Source organism: Mercenaria mercenaria, chromosome 2 (genome assembly GCF_021730395.1).
Source record: "Mercenaria mercenaria strain notata chromosome 2, MADL_Memer_1, whole genome shotgun sequence".
NCBI lineage: Eukaryota > Metazoa > Mollusca > Bivalvia > Venerida > Veneridae > Mercenaria > Mercenaria mercenaria.
Window position 1 is genome coordinate 45,495,412 of NC_069362.1, and position 25,079 is coordinate 45,520,490.

Here is a 25,079-nt window from a genome sequence, read left to right on the forward strand (position 1 = left end):
TGCAATTTCGGCACAAGTTAAAGTCCTATCCCGGACGAGATACGACCTTTTTCCGTAACAGAAGTTAAAGAGCAGAGCATTTTATGACTGCCTGTGGCGGAACCCGGGACCTTCAGGTTCTAGTCCAATGCCCTAGCCACTGAGCGAAAGAGTCAACTCTGATGCATTTGTCAGAGATAGACTTGAAACGGGAATGCAATGCGTAAGCGACTATAACATTATATAAAAAAGTATTTAGTGTAATGCATTTTTATAACGGGACATACAGAATGGCTGGAAATTGAATAAATGAAAAACTGACAGCAGTGTTTTTTAACATGTTCATTTCCACTATGTTCGACATAGAATGTATATAATATTATGACACAGTGAAAAATGATAAAGTGTGTGAAAATAAAAGTTAGATATTGGAAAAAATGCAAGAAGAGTTTTCTGCATTCTTCCAAAGCGTTGTAACGGTTAACTACATATTATTTGGTCATTTATAAGACTATTTTACAAAAATTTTATGTTAATAAATTTGTACCACTAGTCACATTGATTTCAGGGAGCTTATTTTTTTATCTCTTTTAGAGAGAAATTATTTTTCGGCAAATATATATGCGTTAGTCCCTTTAAATATGTTACTACTGCGATATTCTACATTATCACAACGATACAGTTTTATGTCATTACTTGTATTTGATGAAATTAACCACTACCCCACCTCACAGCATCTGCTAAAGAATCTCATAAAGAAACATTAATTTGAGCTCGGCTTCTGTCTTACATATATTTGCAATCTCAGTATGACGCAAGCAATAACGATCTGTTTCCTTGATGCGTTTTACCGTTGAAACGTCATTAACGCTTCCAAACAAAGCACAAGGGGGAATCAATAAAGCACAGAGCTTTTATTTATAACAACATTGTAGTATTTATCAAAGTCTGAAAACACTGTCTCAAAGAGAGAATTCAGAAAATGTGTTAACTTTGTCTCTCCGACAACCTGTTTAAAATAGTATTTACATCCAAATAAGGGTCTTACGATATATTACACGAACCTTTGTGAAAAGTAGTGTTGATATCAAATTAATATAATAACTTAATTTTATTTATTGCAAAGAAACTGACAGGAATCAATATTAAAAGGCGTCGACATTATCTTGACTGCAAAAATTTTGTTTTAATATATACCTATTTAAATTATATCAAAAATACGGTTTGTATTTCACAAATAAATATTACATGTACTAATTTTGAATTTTTGCGAATGAGCATGATCAATGGAACGTGACAGGCATAAAACAAAGAACAGTTTACAACGCATAATAACTTTCCTGCACGTAGCTCTCTGTTAAAGAATTTATGGAACAGCCCTGTTGCAAAATGAATATGCCTGAAATCAATGAGTATCACACCAGAATTGATAAGTTTCAATACCGTCATAAAAAAAACATCACCAAACACCTCACAATAATTCAATATCTATAGGGAAAGATGGTATCAAGACAGTATAAAATTGCTACTGAGGTTATTTATAACATTATGTATTTAATGATGGAAGAACCATTTTGATGGACAGGTGAACAATTGTACAAAGACTGGATCAGATTATGATAAAATAACGGACATGCATGAATCAACTGTATTTCAAAAAATCATTTCCCTGCCAATGGTACCAGTGAGATATTTAACGATATAACAAAAGCAATGTTATTGAATGTCACGTGAAATGGTCCATGCTAGAAGCATATTGATTCCAAAACCTTTTAATTGATTCCGTCATGGAAAACTTTCGTCAATATTCTTTCTGGTTTTATTGTTCCTTCCAAAACTTGTAGAAATATGAATGTGCACTGTAAACTGTTTGTGTTTATGATTATAAATTATTCCTACAGTGTGTTGTAATGAATGTTTAAAAACCAGAGCGTTGATTTGGCTTCTTTTAAAAAAAAAGTAACGCTGTAAATCACAGTAATAAAGTAATGTATGATCACTTAAAAACGGTTATCAAAGGACATTACCCAGATCATCATGATAGTGTGTAATTCTCTAATTAAACATCTTTATTATTGTATTTTTGTCTCAGTGAATCGCATTTAATAACTGTATCATGAGATATATTCTGTTTCTGCCTTGATCCATGTTTCAAACAATATTATGTCTTATTAATCCATAGTTCTTTAAAAGATATACCTAATGTTTGGTCCACTTTTTCTGTAACAAGGTTTTTCCTTGCTTTTCTTTATAAGAAATGCAGTACCTTTTCTCTCATACGCTAATGCTGTTGCTCCATTTGTTGATGGAATGTTGCAAACGTTTCAGGATATTTCATTTCGAATAAAAGCAGCTAATTCGTGCCCATATGTTAGACTTAAATTTCTTATTTCTGAAAAGATTATCTGACCCAGTTTTTACACATGGGAAAGTACATTTATGGCCATAAAATTGATACTGTCCGATATATTTTAAAGATTCAAGACAAAATTATACTTCCTACCCCAACGATCTTTAGAATAATGTATAACTTAGATCTAGATCTTGCACAATAAAGTAGAAATTCATTAAAAACTCTGTAACCAATTATAAGTAACAAACAGTTAATGTTAAGATAGAGTACCAGAAACCATAAAATAACGGTAATGAACATGAAAATAGGAAACACACAGAGTGATCAAACTATCGTGAACAACAGATGTATGTCTTATTGCTTTCGCTATATATAGTCTAATGGTAAATAGCAGAAATAATACAGCCAATTCATTAATTTTGTAATATCGTGCTTCTCAAAACATTAACTTTGCCTTACAGAACAATGCAGGTAGTGATGTAGTGATGTAAAACTTGCTTTTAACGAAATGACATAGACATGGTATAATTTACGACGTCCAGACAATGTGATTGTATTCTCTTAATCAATGAATGCACGCTGCAAAACTATTATAAGAGATCATCTGATTCTTTTTCATCGGATACAATTTTCATTTATCTTACTAATAACGCTTGGCCAACAATAACAGCTGATGGTGGACATCTGGGACGTAACTTCCTGTTCAATACGCGCAGTGTGATGTAGAACACATACGGAATAGATATAATGCGATCACTGAAATATGTTATTTTGCCTTTACAACAACGAAAAGAACCATGTACCGTAACTGGCTGGCAAGCAGTGTATCAATCATTCTTAAAGACATGACTAAAGTTAGCTATAAAGGTATTAAATGTCCATGTTGTGATAACAGCGCAAAAAAACCCCACTGGGTTTCATATATTTTCATTCGCTACCCTGAAACTGTTTTAATAAAAAAAATCGTTTTGATCATATCACGTTTAATTGAAAAAAGCATTTGATGTCCTCTTATGAAACGTTTTAAATTTGCAGTATTTCCTGGCATTCTTATCAAAATTTAGCTGTCCTGAAATAATTTGAAAAAATAATTCTAATAAACCAAAGTCAATTAAAAATACAAATAATACCACAGTAAAATAATATAAATAAGAACATATATTGCTTTAGTATATAAGATTGACATGTGTTTAAATCTGTTTGGTTGAATTTAGTCGAAGATAATGCAAATTTTACTTGTTATTGGTTCGCGGCGATCGTTGAACCAATACGAATCTGAATTTCATACCAAATTGAAAGCGTAAGGTTGTACCAATAAGAGTGCGCGAGCCGTTGGTTCTAATGATACTAAAAGCTTCCTCGTTTTTGCGCTCGGCATTAGAAATGAGAAATTAATAATCTTTTCTAAGATTGTTAAGGACAACGCAGTTAATGATGAGGGGAACGATGATAAGTGGTTAAGGTGCCGGTCATTTTGCCCGAATGTCGTGGATTCAGTACCACTGGCCTCATGACACTAATACTGTTTTCCCAGATCTCGAGACAGATTTAAATAAGCTTCAGACTTTACTGAGCTAAAATAAATTAGTAAAACTAAACACTAACTGTTACTGTTTTACTGTTTTATCAATGAAATACAGAACTATTTTTAATTTTATATAGATAAATTAGACTGAAAATTCCTTAAGACGTCATCGCTACATCATTTCCGATTGGATATTTTTTCGTATCTGATATGAGTTGAATATAGGGATTTGTATTCGTCGGTGAAATACAGGCTGCATTTGGGACAGAAAGTTCGTAGGTTAGGTATAAAATAATTATATGTATTTCGACAGTGACTGATGTAACATACGATTACCATTCTCTTTCCTCAAGATGAAACTGTCAAACATACATTCACTTGAATGGTGATGAATTATACAGTATGCAGAGCAATTTGTGGATTTAAGTAGGTATTTATGTACGCCGAGAGGTATACGTATGCACGTGAATGCAAAATGACCAGACAGGCTGGTAACTCCATGCGGAAAATATGTAAATGCTGCTGATTAACGATAATCCTAATGATCAACTGCCTATTCAACAGTCTGGAAAATTCTTAACGTTTGAGAGATGTACATAAAAAGACAAATGTTTGGACCAAACACGTGAAGCAAATGGTTTTAGAGTCGATTTGTTTAAAAACATTAAAAATAGCTTACATTTCACTCTTACTTACCGATATAAATGAAAAGTCGCAGTACATTTGCTAGACTTTTATGAACCTAACCGTGAAGGCAATCTGACGATTAAACATTGATGATCAACTTTAAAGATATTGAAAAAAATCATACTGTATTTTTGTCACGTATGAACGGTCTGAAAACGACTTAGTTTTAAGATAGTGGAATAGTATGACAAGCGGCAAATAACGTATCAGTCAAATGGCATAACGGCACTACATAATTATAGGGAAATGACAGTCAGTGAGTGAACTTAATGTACTTATGATTTCTACACGGGAACAGTCATAACTGATCACAAAAGATATTAGGAAAGTACGGTGGCATAGAGGGGACATAGGAAATATTTTATTTATCACGTGCGAACGTGTTAATTAACACGTGCGCACGTGATAACTATCACGTTTGCACGTGTTAGCTATCACGTTCGCACGTGGTAGCTAACACGTGCGCACGTGATGAATAAAAAAAAATCCTATACGAACGTGATAGCTATCGCGTGCGAACGTGATAAATAAAATATTTCCTATGCGAACGTGATAGCTATCACCACGTGCGAACGTAATAGTTAACACGTGCGCACGTGTTAATTAACACGTTCGCACGTGGAAGCTAACTCGTGCGCATGTGATAAATAAAATCTTTCATATATCCCCTCTATGCCACCGTAGTAAAGCGGACGGGTAACTATTCTTTTAGTAGCTGATTACTCACCAACCAGCAGCATTTGAACGACTCTCAGTAAGATTCGAACATTCGACCTCCCGTTCTCGTCATGTTTGTACCATAAAGCAAGACAAAACACAAGACATTGGTAGGAACCTTACAGTTACTGTAACTCAGAACTGCATGGGATATGTAAATTCAATCAGGATCTCGAGTGATCAATTTAGATATATGAAGATTATTTAGTGTCATGTATGAATATAAATGAAAGCAATTAAAGTAGTATCTAAACGGATGTTGGAAGAATGACATTTTGATAAATATTCCCGCTAAATTTATAAATTGGACTGGTCCGTCATCAGTTTAGACCATGCCACTTATTATTCAAAGGGGTGTTCACTGAAAATTTGCTGACTGAATAGCGACCAGCGCAGACCATGATCAGCGTGCACGGAGGTGTAGGCTGATCTTGGTCTGCACTTGTCACAAAGGCAGAATCACTTGCCGCCAGCAGGCTAAAGGTTAAATATTGCGATATGTATGTTCTTGACATATAATTCTAAGTCACTTTTAGTACTGTTCATATTTTTACAAACATTATGTAACATTTTATTTTGCTTTGTAGGACTGTGCAACAAATTGTTAAACACTAAAATCATAAGCAGATCTTTTCCAGTGAAAATTAAGTTTAAAACCATTTACTGTCAGAACATGTTTGCACATGTACAAAATCATAGTATACAATTTGCACTTAAAATAAATCTTTTAAGGACATCAATGTATACGGTGTATTAATTTGTTTACGTTCCCTGATTGAAATAAATAAAAGAAAAGGAACAGTCTGTCAGACAATGTTAGCAAACGGTAGAGGGTTTTGCAAATTCTTGTTTGTTTGTTGTGGGTTTAACGCCGTTTTACTGCAGTATTTCAGTAATGTAAATGCGGGCAGTTAACTTAAGGTAGTATGCGCCCTTTCTAGAGATTTTTAAAACATCGTCGGATTCTACTCAAATCTGGATTAAATACATGTCACACAACTGCCGTTGCGTAAATATAGTTTTTATTTTATTTTGACGTCGGTAACATAGCAACATAATGACGTCAAAGCGCCATCTGCCGGCTCTTACTGAAATCGGGGTGTTTCTGTGTTTTTTCGTTGTATCTTTTTTATTAGTGCATCAAAATTTAAAATTCAAACTACACTGTTATCACGAAGAAAATATCTATGAAAACGTTACTATATATTTGTCGTTAATTCTCCGAGTGTGTGTAAATCAGTAAAAATGCAATGTGAAAACGTTATAAACGTACCTGTTTTAACGCACTGTTGCATCTTTGACTGCGTATAACGAAAAAACGGCGCGGTAATTTTTTTTCAGAAATTTGCTGTGAATTCCTCTATCATTTCTGCACTAAATGGATTAATAAAAAACATACCTTCTCGATTTAGATTTTTCAGCATTCAGCTCGATATGAAACGCGATGCATTGTTTGTGTAACGTCAAATATTTATCATGTCACTTTGCAGTGATTCATATCAGTTTAATTTCTTAAAATTTCGATATCCAAAGACTTAAACAAATGTTTAAAATGAAAACTTATGAAAACTGTTCACTTGTGTTGGGTATAAACCAATGAAAACAACACACATACACTTCAATTTACGGACAATTATTGTCGTTATAATATTAAAAAAAAAACAAAAAAAAAAAAAAAAAAAAAACAGCAATTATCTACTACAACCAGCTATTCTTGAAGCTGTTCATTTAGTAGTTTTAATCCACTGGAATAATTTTTTTTCACTGCTAAAATATGTTTGTTATCATGACAATTTCGACAACGGTCTGTTGTCTTCCTCAGATGTATCATACTCCGAATATCGGTTATCTTCGGCCTTGTCCGTCAGTTTCCGTAATATGATTTATCTAAGGAAGACAACGGACCATTGTCAATACTGTGATGGTAATAAAACATATTTTAGAAGTGAAAAAAAAAACTTCCAATAATACCAGCTATTTCTATTTGTCATCCTTGTAGAGAGTAGAACAGTGCAAGAACAGTAGAACGCCTCTAAATTAGGCGTCCTTTTTGTAAAAATAAAATGCTAGTTAGTAAGTAACTGATTTACTGAAAAAAAATGATGATACAAGGCATAGGAAACATTTTTCAAAAAAAACAAACAAAAAAATTCGTCCAGTATCTGGAATACAAGGATAACCAGTTTAGACGGATAATTTAATAATTATTCTAAGATTTTAAGACAATCGCAGTGTAATTGTGAGGGTAACGATTGATAAGTTTAAGATGCGGTATTTTCGAATGCTGCATACGGCTCAGCTAATGATTTCAGATCCAGGAGATTTATGAAGCTCAGCTTTACTGAGAACATAATAGTACAAACAATAAAAGTATATGTTTTACTTGTTTTTCAATAATACAAATTTTTAATTTCATAAATAATTAATAAATTCTTAGATCACGCTACAGTCATTTCCAGATATTTTCGAAACCGAAAGTGAAATAGGGATTTGAAATTGTTCGTGAAATACAAGTCAACTGAAATCATAGGTAGTAAATATATATGATTTCGAAAGGACTGAGTAACAATACATTACCCTCTTTCATCAAATAAACCACGAAAACATCTATGAAATGGTGTATTATTCAGTACAAATCATTATGTGGTTTATATATGGATTTTGCCCGAGAGTTAGGGCTGCAAAATGCCCAGGCTGTAAAATGGGAAAATGTAATCTAGTGTTAGTAATCTAATGATCACATTCACAGTAATGAAATTTCAAAGTTTGAAGATGTACATAAAAACAAATGTTTGACAAGTAACGTAGAAAAGATAAGATGATTAGTTCAAAAACTTAAATACTTACATTTCTTACTTCCGTTTATAAATGAAAGGTTCGTTACTTTCTTAATTTTTAATGACGGAAGGCATCTGACGACTAAAACATATGATTGAAAGTGTGATATGAAAATACGTTCACGTATGAACGTTGAAAACAGACTTATTTTAATTAGTGAATATATAAAGCGGAAAAAATGCAAATTTCTTTAAAACATAATTATAGGAAATATTCATGTAGTGAACTTATTGTTTTTGATTTTACACGGAACTGTCATATACTATCACAAAGGATTTTAGAAAGTACGTTGTGAGGGGAACATTAAATATTTATTTATCACTCAACTGAATTAAGTCCAATGCAAATATATTTCCTTTATATCAGTTCGCACGTGAGAATTAAAAAATCTATCGAACGTATCTATCCGCGACCATGATAATTAAATATTCCTAGCGAAACGTATAGTCTATCAATGGCGTCAATAGTTATATGAGCACGTGATTAATTACACATCGCAACTAACTAATCTGTTTCGCATGTGATAATAAAATTTTCATATCCTCCCACTAGTAGCGGACGTAACTATACTTTTCATCTGATAACAACTGCAACGAACAACAACGAACGTATACTCAGTAAGATTCGGAACAATAATGACCTCGTTCTCGTCATGTTTGTACCATAGTGAAGCTAAGCCGCATCGGTAGAACTTATTTATGTAATCTCAGACTGCATTTGGATATGTAACTCAATCAGGAATTCCGTGGTGCATTGAATGTATGAAGTTATTTTGTCGTATGATATAAATGAAGCAATTAATATATTAAGGAGTTGGAGAATGCATGATAAATCCGCTAAAGACTCGAAGATTGGACGTCCGTCATCAGTTGACATGCCACTATATCAAGGGGTTTCACGAAATTGGATGAATAGCAAGAATCTATATCAGCGTCAGGAGGTGTAGGTGTTTTGGTCTGCATTTGTCAAAAGGCAGAACACTTCCGCCAATGTCTAAAGAAAATTTGCGCGATATTTTTCTTGATACATAAAGATGCTAAAGTGCGTTTATAAACATACTTTTACAAACGTTTGACGTTGCATTTTTTTGATTTATAGACTGCACGGAAATTTAACACAAATATAAGTAATTTTTCAAGTAAATTTTTTCGTGATTAACCATTGTATGTATGAATTTAAATGTTTGAGCACTATTAAAAAATCATAGTATAAAATGCACTTAAAACATATCTTAAAGGACATGATGCATTGACGTGCATTATTTGTATAGGTTCCGACGATCAAATAAAAAAAAAATTGTCATAAAACAACGGTCAGTTTGAAACGTTTATTTTCTTTGATTGAACGCACGTTTTACTGAAATCTCAGACGTAAAGCGGGCATACAACCTTAACAAGTGTTCCTGGTTTCATTACCATTACAAACCTGTACTCATCAAGTAACTTCCAACTTCCCAACATGAATCAGAGGTGGAGGACGGATGATTTCTGACACAAGTCTTTTATCAATTCGTCACGGCGAACTTACGCCTTACCTAAGGATCAATTTCACAGCCCTGCGATCCATAGATATTGAGCTAAGCGGGCAGACGTTTTGTAAATTAAAGCCTAAACGTGCACGATCTGAAACCCCAACCTACGTAATATCGAATGAATTTTTATTAGTCGAATAATTACTTTATGGTCTTCCTAGGCTCACTATTTTATAGCGATATTACGGTCTGAGTTAATTTTATTGTACGTGAAATTCATTTGTTCCGTCATAGTTGTTACAAAACACAGACACAGAGACAAAACCAAGATTTTTTTTTATACCATATATCATAAAACTTTGTTTCATTAATAATTCATTGGCAAAGTGCGCTGCAAAGCCGATTACAATACACTATTACACTGTCACGCTTATTGTGAAGACTACTACGTTTGAACTTCTATTTTCAGAGACGATCGACCAAAATCAAGGAATTTTGACATTTCAAAAAGGCAGTTAAGTGAATTGAAAAGAAGAAGGTTCACTTAAGCCTAAAATGGCCTAAAAACTAAAAGTCTCTAAAAGGAGTAAATTGCAAGTTTTTTTCATCAAAAAGTATTGTTTTATGAAACTGCATACAATTGTTTACAATTTATTCATAATCTTAGAAAATATCAGATGTAAATGAAAATCTTTCTAACATTACGTGTATGAAAAACCTTCCGATTTTGGCCAATTATTTACACAAATATATATTTTTCAATATATAGGCACAGCTGTCGAGCACAATCACAAAATGACCATAAATTCTGCGAAAGAGGCCCCACCTATGCTAAAATATTTTGTGGTCCTTTACTGTGTTCACTACTCGAAACATTCCTATTTTACCTAAATATGGCAAAAAAATGCCTATTTTCTAAAAAAAATATCTCTGATTTCAGCAATATTCGGTGACATTCACTATAGAAGGTAAAATTTCTGGTAGCAAACAGTGTATAGTTTTTCAATTAGGACTAACAACTTGTGTAGACTATATAAGGCTTCATATACGCTAAGTTTTCAGTAATTTAAAATTTAAAATAAAAAACAAAACAAAAAAAAACACTTTTCGACAGGAAAAAAAACGGAAAGTTATGAAAATTTAAAAAAAAAATATTGATTTAAGAAATATTTTCTAACGAGTAACTATTTTGAAAAAAAAAAGAAGGCATATATCTTGCTAGCTCTCTGTAATACGTCGGCTGAATTATTCCATCAATTTAAACATGTTCGATCAATTAAGCGGAAAACAATCTTAGCGTTCTGTTCTGCTGCCATGCAACGTGCCAAATTTGACAATATAAACACAGACATAATCATTCAATACAGATTTCCAGACTTCATCCATTACTTTTATTTAAAGTATAACATGTCTATGTTCGATATTTATATTATGTTCAATAATCGGACACATATGCGTTTAGTTGTTTCTGTTCGATTATCGCATATAAATAATTATTTTCATGTTACGTTTGTTCGATGACAAAAACAGAATGTATTTGATTATCGCACAGAATTTTTTAAACTATATGTACATGTCCAATAATCAAAGACATATTTCATTTGGTATACCTTATTGTATACATGCTTTCAATAATCGAAGACATATTTGGTAAACTTTTTCTAAATGTGTGTCCAATAATGGAAGACTTATTCAATGCATGTTAAGAAAAAAAATCATTACTTTTTAACTGATTCGGTAACAATGATATTTCATGTCAGAGCTTTAATTATTATTTGTACAATTTATATGAAACTACTTTAATCTTTACCCTGCTAAAGTTCTAAAATGGACTGGTCTACCATTCAATATTGTCGGTACCATTTATTATTAGAAAGGGTGTTCACAGAAAATTTACTGGCTGAATAGCGAACAGTGCAGACCATGATCAGCAGGCTGAAGAGTAATGTTAAATGAAACTATTGACTTCTTAATATATTGCAACACATTTAATATGTTTCCAGCCTGCATGTGGACTGACACATGTTAAGTTGCACGAAAATGCTAGTTTCGAAAAATGCAAATTACACCGAATGCGATACATTCGTCAGAACTTATTCAAACATTTTCATAGGTAATCTCTCAACGAATAGTCATTTGTAGTATGGATATGTTCTAAAACTTTATACTCAATATTTTCATCTATGTTGTTCTTCATTAACGTATCAGTACATCTTTTATCATTCATTGTATTTAATGACAAAGTAGTTTTAACAAGTGTCCGTGTAATAGCTTCTTATCAAGAACTTTGTTCCTTTTGTAGCTGTATTTGCAATGTCATAGCTTTTTAGACGCACCAAGACAGCACAGTTCGATTTGAGGCCATGTATAAATTACGGTGTGAAACATATGTGAAATAAAATGTTGATGTCGTGATGCCGCCTTGCACATTTCTCAGCTAAATGTTTAAAATTTCAATTAACCCATAAACAGATATTTGAGTTATTTACCTAAAAATTGTCATATGCCTAGTTTTACAATAAAATCTGTAAGAAGATCCATTGAAAGCATAAAATGCAACCAAGCAAAATAATAGCAGACTCGGTTTGATCGAGTCTGTTCATGAGAGGTAATGGAAAGTGTAACACCCCTCACAAATATGCCCGAAAAGTGAGAATATCACACCAAATGTTCTTGATTTCTACTTAATAAATAATTCTCTTAAGATCCATACACCATCAAAACAATGACCAATCTTTCTTAGATTTTGACCGAAGACTTTGTATTACATTGGACTGTACTGACATGTATGCATATAGTGAGTAGTTTCAAATGTATGTTATATTTAACGCCTGCACCTTAAGATGTTTAAATACAAGCATACACGTTGTGTATCAGTGGGATTTATTTTATTTCGAACTTTTTTAAGGCCATACCACAAGACTGGACAATCTCGTTCTTGTCCATTTGGATAAAATGTTACACTACATGGAGGTCTCGCATAAAGCAAAAACCTGACATGTTTCTGTCAAGCATAAAATATACTTAAATTTATCTGATTTCAGTGCTAAGTCGATACTGCCAATTTCGCTGCCTTGAATTTTGCTTATTTTCAATTTAATCTATTCATCTTCTTGAATGTTATGTCTAGTATATCGCATAAAAGAGATAAGCTAAACTGTTCTCGACCAGACATTGAACACTTTAATCATCTGCATCATTTTTTGTTTCCTAATTTCTGGAAGTGCTCATTTTTTTCACACTAAAGCAAAGGTCAATTTGCTGAATTGCTTACGACAAACAAAGACAATTTAATCAATCTAATTGTATGGGGTTGACAATAAGTGAACTGGCCACAATTACGGAAAAATAACAAGATGGCCAACAGCCTCTGACAATTATTTCCTTCACGCAAAAATCAATGCCCCTTTATCAGATTGTCAATAGTGTCAATACTCCAGCCTGGAATAGACAAGTTGCATGGTGGTGTCTTACAAACATAACACCATAAGCAGACGATACTGACATTACAACACCATAAGCAGACAATACTGTCAGGACAGATTTATTCATGTTAATGGTTTACTTATACATTCAGAAATCTGACAGATAATTGTTTTATGTAAAGACAAATTTATTTGAGATTAAAGGCTTTACGTCTTCATTCCTGGAATACAGCTTTCTGGAAGCCTTAGTCTAAAATTGCCCTTTGAAGGTACGTGTACAGAGAAATATATTTATTTAATTATACACATTTGGTGAATTTATCCCAAATGAACGCATAATTTGCATTACTCATGTACGCTAATAATACCTAGTTTAAGAGATTCGGTCACAAAGGACAGCAGTTGTTTCCTCTCCGTTCCGTACCGTTCTTATCACCGAAAGCACACGATACAAATGTAGTCGAATCGTCAGTCTCCGTAATTGTTATTTTTAGCTCTCAAGACAAAGTTTGTATTATTGCAGTCTTTCATAAATATTGCCGATATAAAACGCATTGAATTTATATATGATACACACTTTGTTAGATATGTCTGCTAAGTTAAGTATGACAGTGTGATGACACAAAAGGATTGTTTGGTGAAGGAGGTAGAACTACATTTAAGCACTATTTTGTTAGGCTTTTTAAGAAATGACTGATTTCTTAAAGTATGTATAAAATTATGTAGCATTGAGGTGGACGTTTTAAACGGCACTGTTGTACACATTGTACAGACTTTCTTGCACCGCCATGCGCTTGTACGAGGATACGCCAGTAGGTGTCAGTACAATATTGGAAAAAGAAGAAGAAGAAGAAGATACTCAGCCCCAAAAACTGCACAAATACTCAACTGCAGTGTAATTGCTGAACGTACTTTTCCGTACAGATTTAAGCGGGGCAAAGTTATGTTTGGCAAAAGCATCAACTCAGTAAATTTGAGATCGAATTCATCTAAGAAGCGGTTTACAGGCACAGTTTCAATTACATATTGATATGATTGGACACTAAAAAAATCAATCATTATATACGAACAACGCTCCATAGCTCATATGAGTTGGAAATATTTAATGTAGTGCTTTTGCTACTCTAGTTGTCATTGTTACAATTGTTTGTAAAACTGTTATAACAAATCATTTCATATAAGACAAACATGCTTCATGACAGTAACATAATAAATGATCATCGAATAAAGTGGGGTGAGGGACATAAAATCATCGTGCCAAATACTTGTTCATTTTACCATAAGATATATTTTTGATTAATTTTTATCAGTTGAAATAAACTCTAATTAAATGTAAATCAATATTTAAAAATCTACATTTTAGATTATCTTAATTTTAATAATCTAAACTGAAATATATCAGAAGCAAAATCTCAGTAGAAAACGCTAATGAAATCTAACTAGTCTGTGTTCAGACCCTGTGTTTTGTTCACAGGAGATAACTCCTAAGGCTGAACAAATTTTGTATAATTATGTCCCTTTTCTTCTCTAGATAATCAGAGCCAAGAAAGATTGGTCAGAATTATAAGAGAAATTATCTTTAAAAAAAATAAAAAGATTATCTAGTCGGTAGCCAGACTAGAAATCTAACGTGCTATTTAACAACTTTGTAAAAAGCCACCATCGAAATCTTATAATAGCACGTGCTTTTTATGCTTAATTTTTATGTTTAAAGATCATAACATTAGGGAATATCTCGGTCGTTTTCTTCAGTTACAACTGCACTGAATCCTCCGCCTCCCTGCCTGGTAAACATCCCAATTGATTGCAGTAAGGTTTGAAATTGTTTATATGTAGCGTCAAAAAAGAGCGTTATTTATTGTTTGAAATATTTGATAATCAGGCGTACAACCGGAAATTAAACGCAACTCAATACAGGAATGCGATTTACCGTGGAAAGATCGAACACTGGCTGATTTTATGGATGTCATTATAGGACAAGTATGTTTCCTGTGATAAAATATAAATTTAGAAGTGTTCGCAAGGAATATTTTTAGCTAACTTCATTTTTTTCTTTTTTTTTCTTTCGCAAAATTTTGTCCTTGCGGACGGTTTACGCGAAGATTAAACCTTGCGTCATTTTAAATTTCACGAACTTTTGGACAGACAAATATATCTTATGTTACAGTAAGCGATGTTAGTAAGTTTTAATTGGCGGAACTTCAATAGTAAAACAGTGTAACCACTTGACCATTGTGTCCGCTCTTTTGTTTTCAAACATTGACTTGGGTATGAAAATGTTTCTAAGACAGTTAAAACCGGAGGTTAAGGCTAAACCCGTTTTATCGGCTAAAACATTTATAAAACCTGAAACGCGAAAACAGTAAGTATAAACAGATAACATCCTAGTGAAGTTAGTGAACTGTCAATTTTATTTTATTCTAAAATTAAATTATATAAACTGTCATATGGTCATGTAAAAACATGTCACATAACTAAAGATGATCGGGCGGAACTTGATAGGTATTTGTCGAAAGATATGCGCGTTATCTCCTAGCAAAAGAACAACAATTTGAACATTTGCACTGTATAAGTTTTTTTCCACGCATAATACACTTTGTTTTACAGAAAAGAGTAATCAGTATCAGTATAGAAAATCTAACTTCCCCTTTTCACTGATTTTTCTCGGAAAAAATAATGCTTAAAATTTCAGAGTTTAAACAAATCATGGACTTCAGGCAAAATATAGCAATAATTGGCATTCAAAGTAGCATATAGAATCTACAACCGCCCATCAAATTATCTTACAAAACCTACGGTTGGTAGTTAAATGGTCTGTTCCCAGGAACGCAGAACGGATAGATTTAGTCTCTTAGAGTGATCTCGTGAAAACTTAAGGAAACGTGCTAACCTGATTAAATTGTGTTAAACATCTGCTAAAGTACTTGGGCTTTTGTTGCCGACAATTTGACTTGGACACTTTCATAAACACATAAACAGAACTAATAACCCAGAAATCAAAATTTTTTAAAACATCCTTTAACCATCAGTCAAAGTTTGACTTGGCTTTAATCATCAGTATGAATGTGACTGTTTCCGTTCAGTTATGTAGAAAAAGCGACCCTCAATCACTTGTAGCCACTTTATCAGTCATAGTTTTCGAACGAACTAGAAAGAAACGGAGTATCACATTTAGACCAAATTAATATTTCTTATCTTGTCTACATTTCAAACGTCTTATCTTAAAGCTTGTTATAAATCGTCATGGCGTCTTAAGAAAAATCTTAAGTTGGTTTTAGGATGTTTGTATCAGCGCACAGTAAATTCGATTTTTACTTATTTGGACACATTATTGTCGTCTGCACAAACTTGTTATCAGAGATCGGCAAACTTTATTGTTTAGACTACAAAATGCATTTAAAAATGAAAATGTACATTAAATGCTTGGTATTATTTATGAACGGAAGATAATCAAGAAATGATTGTGCTTCCACCACCAGTCCCTCCCAGGGGCCAAATCAAATTAAAAATATTTATAGACATTTTAACGTGCTAGCTCGTAGGAATGTTCAAAAACAGTCGAATTAATCCTTGCGATATATAATTATTTACTTTTAAATCGAAGTACTTGCCGGGAGTAAAGTTACTTGCAAACTATGCCACTCTCAAAATACCAAACTATTCAAGAATGTAATTCAGTCATTTATCTTACCTCACTTTCCTTAACAGGTAGGGCGATGATGAATCGTTCGAAATGGGGCTCAGACGCGGAGAAGCAGACGACATTTGCAGACTCTGACTTGAACCGTGTAAACTTACTCCTTCATTGCGCAGGGACGCCTGCGATCCGTCCCATTCGACGCTTAACTCGGTTGAAGACGGGTATTCTCTATCCATATGCACAATTACATTACACACAAACGTGTGTAATTTTTCTATAAACTATTGTTTTATTAAATAATATTTTTGAAAGTTGTATTATATGAAAGATGCCATTGCCTGAGCTGTAAGTAAGTGAATATCGTTTTGTGTTATTACATCCTTCGTAAGAACAGTCATTACACTTTTTCACATTTGATGTCATACAACAGTTATATATGTGTATAATATCCTAGTGTATTATTCGTAAAATGTCATTATACTAAATATCCTCTTATTAGACTACATTAGCGATGTAATTTCACATATTATATTTGCAATGTTATTTCAAGTATTCTTTAGACAGTTACAGAGATATATGAAATATTTCGTAACACCAGATCGTCTGCTGCTACGTCCATTTAATGTCTTTAGCAGCTTCTGTCGTCTGATGTATTTCCGTATATTGTGCAGAACATTTTCTTCGTTTATAATATCCCGTAGCCACCCTGTGTGTTTTGTCACGAAGATATCAAAGTGAAATTTGCTCATGTGGTTCGATGATGAGATAATGCTAGACGCAACAGGATCGCAAAATATCGGAAAAATTGAAGTGCACTGTGAGTTGATTTAGACATCTAGCGGATCAACAGCCTCCGAGACATTCTAAATTATAGTAATAAGAGCATACGTTTTGAAACGATGCAAGAAAAGAGTTTTAGACTCACGCAACATAAGTTTTCCTTAAGTACACACTTTCGACTGTGGTGGTCTGTGACAGTGGTCTGTGTCTCCCTCAAGGCTTTGTTGAGCTTTGTATCACACAGACACTGTTACTGGGTTTTGATGGAATCCCCTGGGCATTATTTCAGGCGCAAGCAGGTACCTGGATAGAACCATCCACCTCCCATATGCCAGCTGGTGGTCTTCCCCAAATGAGATAATTCTACACCAAAGGAACTTCATCAGATCGCTTGATGGAAATACAGGAAGCGGTCTAGGCGGAAGCTTTCATAACATACAATTCTAAACTTTCACTTGGACTGTCCTGTTTTGACATTTGTACGTACTGAAGCTTGTTTAGTCGGCCCCTTGATAGAGTTTCTCCTGATGCTCTACCTTCTGCAAAGGTACCGAGTATAATCGTATATTGTTTGATACATGCTCTTTATATATTTACATTTGTGACATTTGAGGTTGTGCAGTAGTTAATCAATTAGCTAAATGTTCTATATAATAAATTAACAATCTTCTGAGAGCTGTTACAAATAGCCAGGCTAATTAAAAAACCCGAATTACTAGCCTTATGTTCTTAAATGACCAATAAACCACAAAAAAAAAACAATAGAAGTAGGGGTCATGTATCTTCTAAGAGAGGTTTTTTGTCTGACAAGTCAACACTATGGAATATCTTCCAAGCTGACAGCTAAAATGTGGGTATGAACACAGGAGTAATAAGGTGTGTTTACATTTCTATTAAAATAAATGCAAAACATCTTCTTGAAAATGCTACCAAAATGTCAAGTATAGATTCGCAATAAAACAAAAACAGGAACTGGCTTAATTAAAACATGAAAATGCCACTTTAACTGAGGAAATGGGAACTTATCTATTATTTATTTAATACCATTGTTACTTTGCCTATGGAAGAGAATCACATGACTGCAGGTTAAGTGGTCTAAATTCCTCAGTGTAGTTTCTAACACTAACCACTCCAAGGTAATGTCTCACTGTGACCCTTTATGAATTTATTGTGTCCACGTTGTCTACATATTTTACATTTTAGATTTCTCTTCTGCATATCTATCACGCTGACATCTGCAGATACACTTTTAAAGATTTAAGGGTACGATTTCCGTGAACGTGAATTTCTCTATTTTTATTGTTTGTTTTAGTGTAGAACCTTTGGAAGATTAACCCATGAGTTAAACCTAAAATTTTGTTTCAGACTTCAATGATGATATATTCAGTTTGCTGTAATTTATTCTGTAATGTACACATTACTACAATTTAGCATGATTCTTGCTGTTCTGCTGTTACAAAATGCAAAATTATGATAAATCTGTAGCTTAAGGTATTTAACAAATCACAGCAATTTATGATTTAAGCTATGATTGATATAGGCTGTAGTATTTGACTTGTTCACAAAATGCTATGTTCTCAAGCTTATATCATTGATAATGTATGCGTTTTATCAAAATAAAAAATACACCAAAAGAAAATATTTAGTCAGTGAATGTGCACGGGCAATACCACAGGGTATATATTTTAAGTGATATAGAAATGATATTTTGAAGCCAATTTAAGTCTGTATCAAACAAAGTCGGTGATTAAATCAAGTATACCGACTTTCATTTGGGTTATGTCCGTCATCTTACATCGTTCTAATATAAAGGAATAGTATTTACCAACTTCTTGTACAGTGATTACATGTTATCATTTTTACCAGTTTTGTGGCCTCTAGTTTGGCTTTTATTGTATCAAGCTTATTTTGTAAAAGTACACAAAGAATCGAATTCAGTTTTCATCTAGAAAAGACAATGGACTTAGAAAAGCTATAAACATTTTTCCACACATGGGAATACGTTTGTAATTTTATCACCAACGACGACGCGTCTGATTTATTTCTAATAATGTTTTCTATTAGACAACATTGAACCTCATTTTAAAATAACCTTCGTCGCTCTGTATTGTGCATTGTCGTGTGTGAAACTCTATTACACGAAACCATATGATAACATCTATAGCCCACAAAGTTCGCTGTATACAAAAAATATTAGATTACTTTACATGTAGAATCACTCATATAAGATGACCGGAAACCTTCTAAGCGTTTTTTTGGAGAGGAAATACTATGGAAACATTTTTTGAGAGAATGGAGGTTACCTGTCGCTTCAAAACGGAATACTGTTAGTGCAATTTAATTTTTTCATGAGTCTATATGACGGAAATGGCAAAAGATCTTACCATTAAGCCAAACTTACGGTATCACAATAATTATATAAAACGAAGATGTAAATTTTTATTGAATGGAACAAGACGAAATATGAGAATTACGAAAATCTAAAATTTGAATATCTCCATTTACATAAATATACACTAGTGATGGGCAAATCGGTTAGATTTGCCAACCGACTAATCGGCATAATTAGACAAGCTAACCGATTCAATTAATCGTATATAATAGGATAATCGGTTATTTTAGATGCATATCTATAAGTTCACTTCACAGTGTATGTTTTATATCATTACTTAAGAAATGAAGAGAGAATATAAAATATGAATATAAAGATATCCTATTTCTATTGTATCCCTTCATTAGTCCGAGTAAGTTAACAGCGTAAAAGTAAAATATTTGTGAAGATAGTGAACTTCAAATCAGGTAGATCTACTCGTCTTAATTTCACCAGGGTGAAGGCAGACAGTATCAATTCAGTGATATTGTGTTATTTATTAAAAATTGTTTGAAGCTCAGCAAAAAAAGTAATAGCGAGAATTTCTTAGTTAGCGACTGGAATGTTTTCACTCCCACAAAAAAAGAATTGCAAATACTTTTGCTTGCGTAAGTTTTACGACATGCTATGCATACTGCCATTATACTAATATCCAGAAGTAACTTCCAGAGATGATGGTTTTCCCGGTTTAATTTTGTAAAAGCCATACATCTTCCAAAATCATAGATGACCTCGAGTTCTTTCGAGACATTGGAGGAAGCCAGTTTTTGCAAAAGAGTAGTTTCCCTTGGCGTAATTGCCCCAAAGAACCGTAAATACCAGAATGAAAAGGGTCAGAAGTAATTAATCGGTCAGGGAAAAGTGAAGTCGGCGATCGCGATCATGAATGCCACGCCGACGATTATCCGATTGTCGCTGATTGTCGGCCCTTTACTAATATACACATTAATTTACCGAAGCTTATTCCAACAATGCATTCTTTAACATTACCCTTATTTTCAAAATAATGCTTGAAGAGAGAGAGAGGGAGAGAGACACTTAAAAACACACGCATGCACACATGCACCTCTGGCAAATGTTATTAACTTGCATTTATATTATTGACAAGAAGTACAGCAATTAGGCCAAAGCAGAATAAATGCAACAATCATGTCTCGCTGCTTGGAAACTATCAATAAGAGTTATCGTATATTCCCGAGGCATTTATGATACTAATTCTTCCCATATGGACAATGAAATTTCTTTGTATTTAGGATCATGATCATAGCTGATACAGTATGGAGTATGTTACTAATATATCTCCAAAGCGTTGCAGCATAAAACATTTAGTGTTTTCCAGTATTTTTAAGGTTAACTTTTCCTATATATATAAACATCTGAGTTAATGTATATTCTTAAATTTCTGAAAGAATAACAAAGAAGTCAAAGAAAGACACAGCATAAAAAATAAGGTTTAGATTCAATTATGTAGTTTTCAGTTTGACTGACTAGACACACACTGCGACGTAAATACGTTTGACAAATGTATTATACATATTCGGTGGTGCCATCTAACATATGGATTCCCATTAATTTAATTTGATTGACGAGACACTTTCTGCAACGTAATACGTTTTACAAATCTATAATATATATTTAGTGGTGTCATCTAACATATGGGCTCCCATGAATTTAATTTGACCCTAATTGCTTAGAGAATCACGATATTCTTGCATTTACATTTTTGCATTTCATACAAATAAACTTTTCTTTTGTAGCACAATGTATGAATTTACCATCAAAACATATTTTAAACGAAAATTGAATTTTGAAGACATTGTTTCTTCTTTTTCTCTACTTAACAACAAAAATCTTACCGGGGCATTTTCCGAAGAAGGTAAGGTGAAGATGGGCCGTTTGGCTCAGGGCTTATTCGCGGTGATTGTGGCGCCATTTGCAGACTTTGAGTTGACCCGTGGTAACTTTTGCTATCCGGGTGTAAAGATGTCCGTGAACCACTCAAATCTGTGCGTGATCCTGTGATTTGTTCCATTTTCAAAAAGTATGAGAACAACTCTAAGTCCGTTCAATTGAAGTGCATTCAAAATGATTTAGGAATAAGACAAAATTATTATAATCCATTATTTAACAATACACAACATCACACTTGCGGATACATTTCACCAAATGTGTATTAAGACCCGACCATTTATGCAAGGCATCCTTGAAAATTTATTAAAAATTCACAGCTTGAAAATGCCGCTTTCTATCTGATGCATCCTGGATTTGTAATAATTCCTTATAAATACATTCCTTCCAAACTGTCTCTTCAGTAGAATTCACATGGCATTAATGATGCGGAATAAACCTATTCATTAACTGATATTCTGTTAAATGGAACTACAAACAAAGTCATCCTTTAGTCTGCATAATTGATTAAAGAATAAGCAATACAAAAACTCCTATGCAAATGATAAATGAATTCGACAAATATAAACGTCTTTAAAAAGCTGGTCTTTTCAAGACTACCCTAAACAGACACAAGTGATTAATGAGATACTCCCAAATGTAAGTGGTGACACGTTTAGCCCAGATTCATGCAGTAATTGCTCTGTCGATATCAGAGAATTTTGTCATCATATTGGTCTGGTATACAATATTAGTGGCCAACTTGCTCATCGTTATAGATGATTTACATTCCATAAAAGGTTAAATCTTTCCGGGCATCCGCTGTACAAAGGCCACTTCGACAATTACTTTGACAATTAAACAACGGAAAAAAAAAAAAAAAAAAAACATGTTCTAAATTATTTTACGGCTGTGTTGGTAAGTTGAGATACCACAGTACAAGTTAATACGGCACTACAAAGGCGGATTCTTTAAAAATGGAATCAGAGGTTTGTAAATGCGGGTATATCCGCGAAGATAGAAAACCATGATTAATTTTACATCTCAATTTGATAAAGAGATAATGTTGTAATTTTCAAGGAAAACGTAACAGAAAATAAAATAATAAAAAACGCAATCAGACATTGATTTGTAAGTCCTCTTAGTTAACAAAATATATCTAAACAACTTGTTTTGTGTATGTATGTGAATGCTTCGCTAATTAGGACATTGTTGTTGTCAGGTAGAAATCTATAAAACTTTTTAGAAACAAAATGGTTTCCAATTCCTAGCATACATGTATACACTATATGACAAGTTAATACATATCCTACCATCCGTCAATATCCCTTCATATCCCGATGTTTTATTTTACGTCAAAGGCTAATACATATCCCAAGATGATTTATTTATTAGCTATGCATAAAATAATCTCAAATATTTATAACACTGGTAAATTTAGAAATGAGTATACAAGACAGAAATCTTAAAAAAATTACAAGCCAGTGTTTACGAACAATATTCTCATGTTCTTTGCGCATGTACCAAAAAAAAAATATATGTATTCAGTAACTATTAAAACACACCTAAAGAAATGTGGTTGCATTCTGATTTGCTCAAAAAGCAGGCTTGAAAAATATTTCTCTATTACAAAATTAATTATCTTAGTCAACTCGCCATACTTTGTGGTTTATACGCGTGAACATTGACTTTATATTTTCTGGTCCTTTGAGTTCATTAACACTCATGGAAAGCCTCAATCAAAACGAGATTGCTGTTGTTTTCCATGGTAGTGTTCTGTGCTTCCGAACGATCTGCATAAACAATCACAGCAGTAGTCTTTAAGCACCGTGTGGCGACCGTAAAATGTCTTCCTGTACTATGACCCAGTGTTGCTGTATGTTCTGGTCCTTTGGTTCAATATATCGATCTGTTTAATAGAATTCCACTGAATCCGTTGCTTGAGACTTAAATGGTTTTGCAAATTTCATTACCTATCATGAACAGACTCGTTCAAGCCATGTCTTCTATTAGCAGTTATTATTTTGTTTAATTTTCTTTTCTCTCTTTGAAAGGATTTTCTTTTATAGATTTTATACACCAATCTTACATTAAAACTGATATCGTCGAGTTTGTTTGTGTCTGTTAATTCTATGCTATTATCATTGCATTCTTTTGTATCAAAGTGTATATGAGCGCAGCCGCTGTGAATGCAAAACTACCCGCGCTTCGTTTCGATTTGACTGCACATTATATTTACAGAGTCAAGAGCGGGTTCTTGTTTTCAGCTTCTGCCGTACTAACTACTGTAATGTAAAGGGACCTCCGTGAGGTTTTATGTATCACATTGTCACTAAACTTACCGATAACGTCACTTATCAGTTTAAATATGCCTTTATTAGTACGTGGGCGTCGTCTGGTACGAACAATATATTTTCTCCACATTCCGTAGAGAATAGTAAATTATCTGTCTTCTTAAAAGATTAGCAGTGACTAAAGGACATTCAAATTGCCGGTCACTGTCCCATAAAACATATAACGGCTGACATATGCAGTGCAGTTATCTTTTGTACGGGACTTACTGTAAATAACGCAATATACCGATATCATTAATATGCCTCTCAAGAAGTCCCTCGGGACCGCCTGTCTACCAAACCTAGATGATATCGGTACCAGAAATAGATAAATCGCTTTTAAATGCCACAAAAGTAAACATTCAGCAGACATTTTGTCGATCTTTAGACTACAAACACAGTCATATAAGAAATGCAATTGTGACTTTTTATACAGGCATTTTGTTTGAATTTTTGCATCAAATCTTATGCTCTGTTAAATGGCACTTGTTCACACTTAGCAGTCGACGTGAGGTAACCATTTTTACGCTGTTATCCCTAACCAGCACGAAATACATGAACTGACTCATGTAATTTCCATTTCGATTTGACTGCATATTATATTTACACTGTTAAGAGCGGGTTTTTTCCCCCAGCTTTTGCCGCACTAACTACTGTAATGCAAAGGGATCTCCGTGCAGTTTTATATCACAGTGTCACTTAAAGATAGCGTCACATTTCAGTTTAAGTATGCCTTTATTACTACGTTGGCGTCGTCTCGTACGATATATTTTCTCCACATTCCGTAGAGAACAGTAAATTATCTTTCTTCTTAAAAGATTAGCAGTGATAAAAGACATTCAAATTACCAGTCACTGTCCCATAAAACATATAACAGCTGACATATTTAGTGCAGTTATCTTTCGTACCGGACTTACTGAAAATAGCGCAATATAGTCTGACATTATTAATGTAAGAACTCATGTTTCTCAAGAAGTCCCTCGAAGAAGTACCAGAAATAGATAAATCGCTTTTAAATGTCACAAAAAGTAAACATTCAGCAGGCATTGTCTCGATCTTACGTCTACAAATTC

At 33.4% G+C, this 25,079-nt stretch overlaps 1 protein-coding gene across 4 annotated transcripts in view; it reads right to left on the reverse strand.

Annotated features, from left to right (window-relative positions):
* Positions 1-25,079, reverse strand: part of LOC123563866 (caspase-3-like) — a 76,870-nt gene that overhangs the window by 40,462 nt on the left and 11,329 nt on the right. Inside the window, exon 1 of one of the 4 annotated variants that reach the window (XM_045356969.2) lies at positions 21,643-22,254. The exons of 2 other annotated variants lie outside the window; for them this stretch is intronic. In XM_045356969.2, coding sequence (XP_045212904.2) covers positions 21,643-21,818 — 176 coding nt within the window. In that variant the 5' untranslated portion in view covers positions 21,819-22,254. Of the gene's footprint in view, positions 1-16,686; positions 17,374-21,642; positions 22,255-25,079 lie in introns of those variants that run through there. One more of the 4 variants, XM_045356966.2, reaches the window with a different exon arrangement.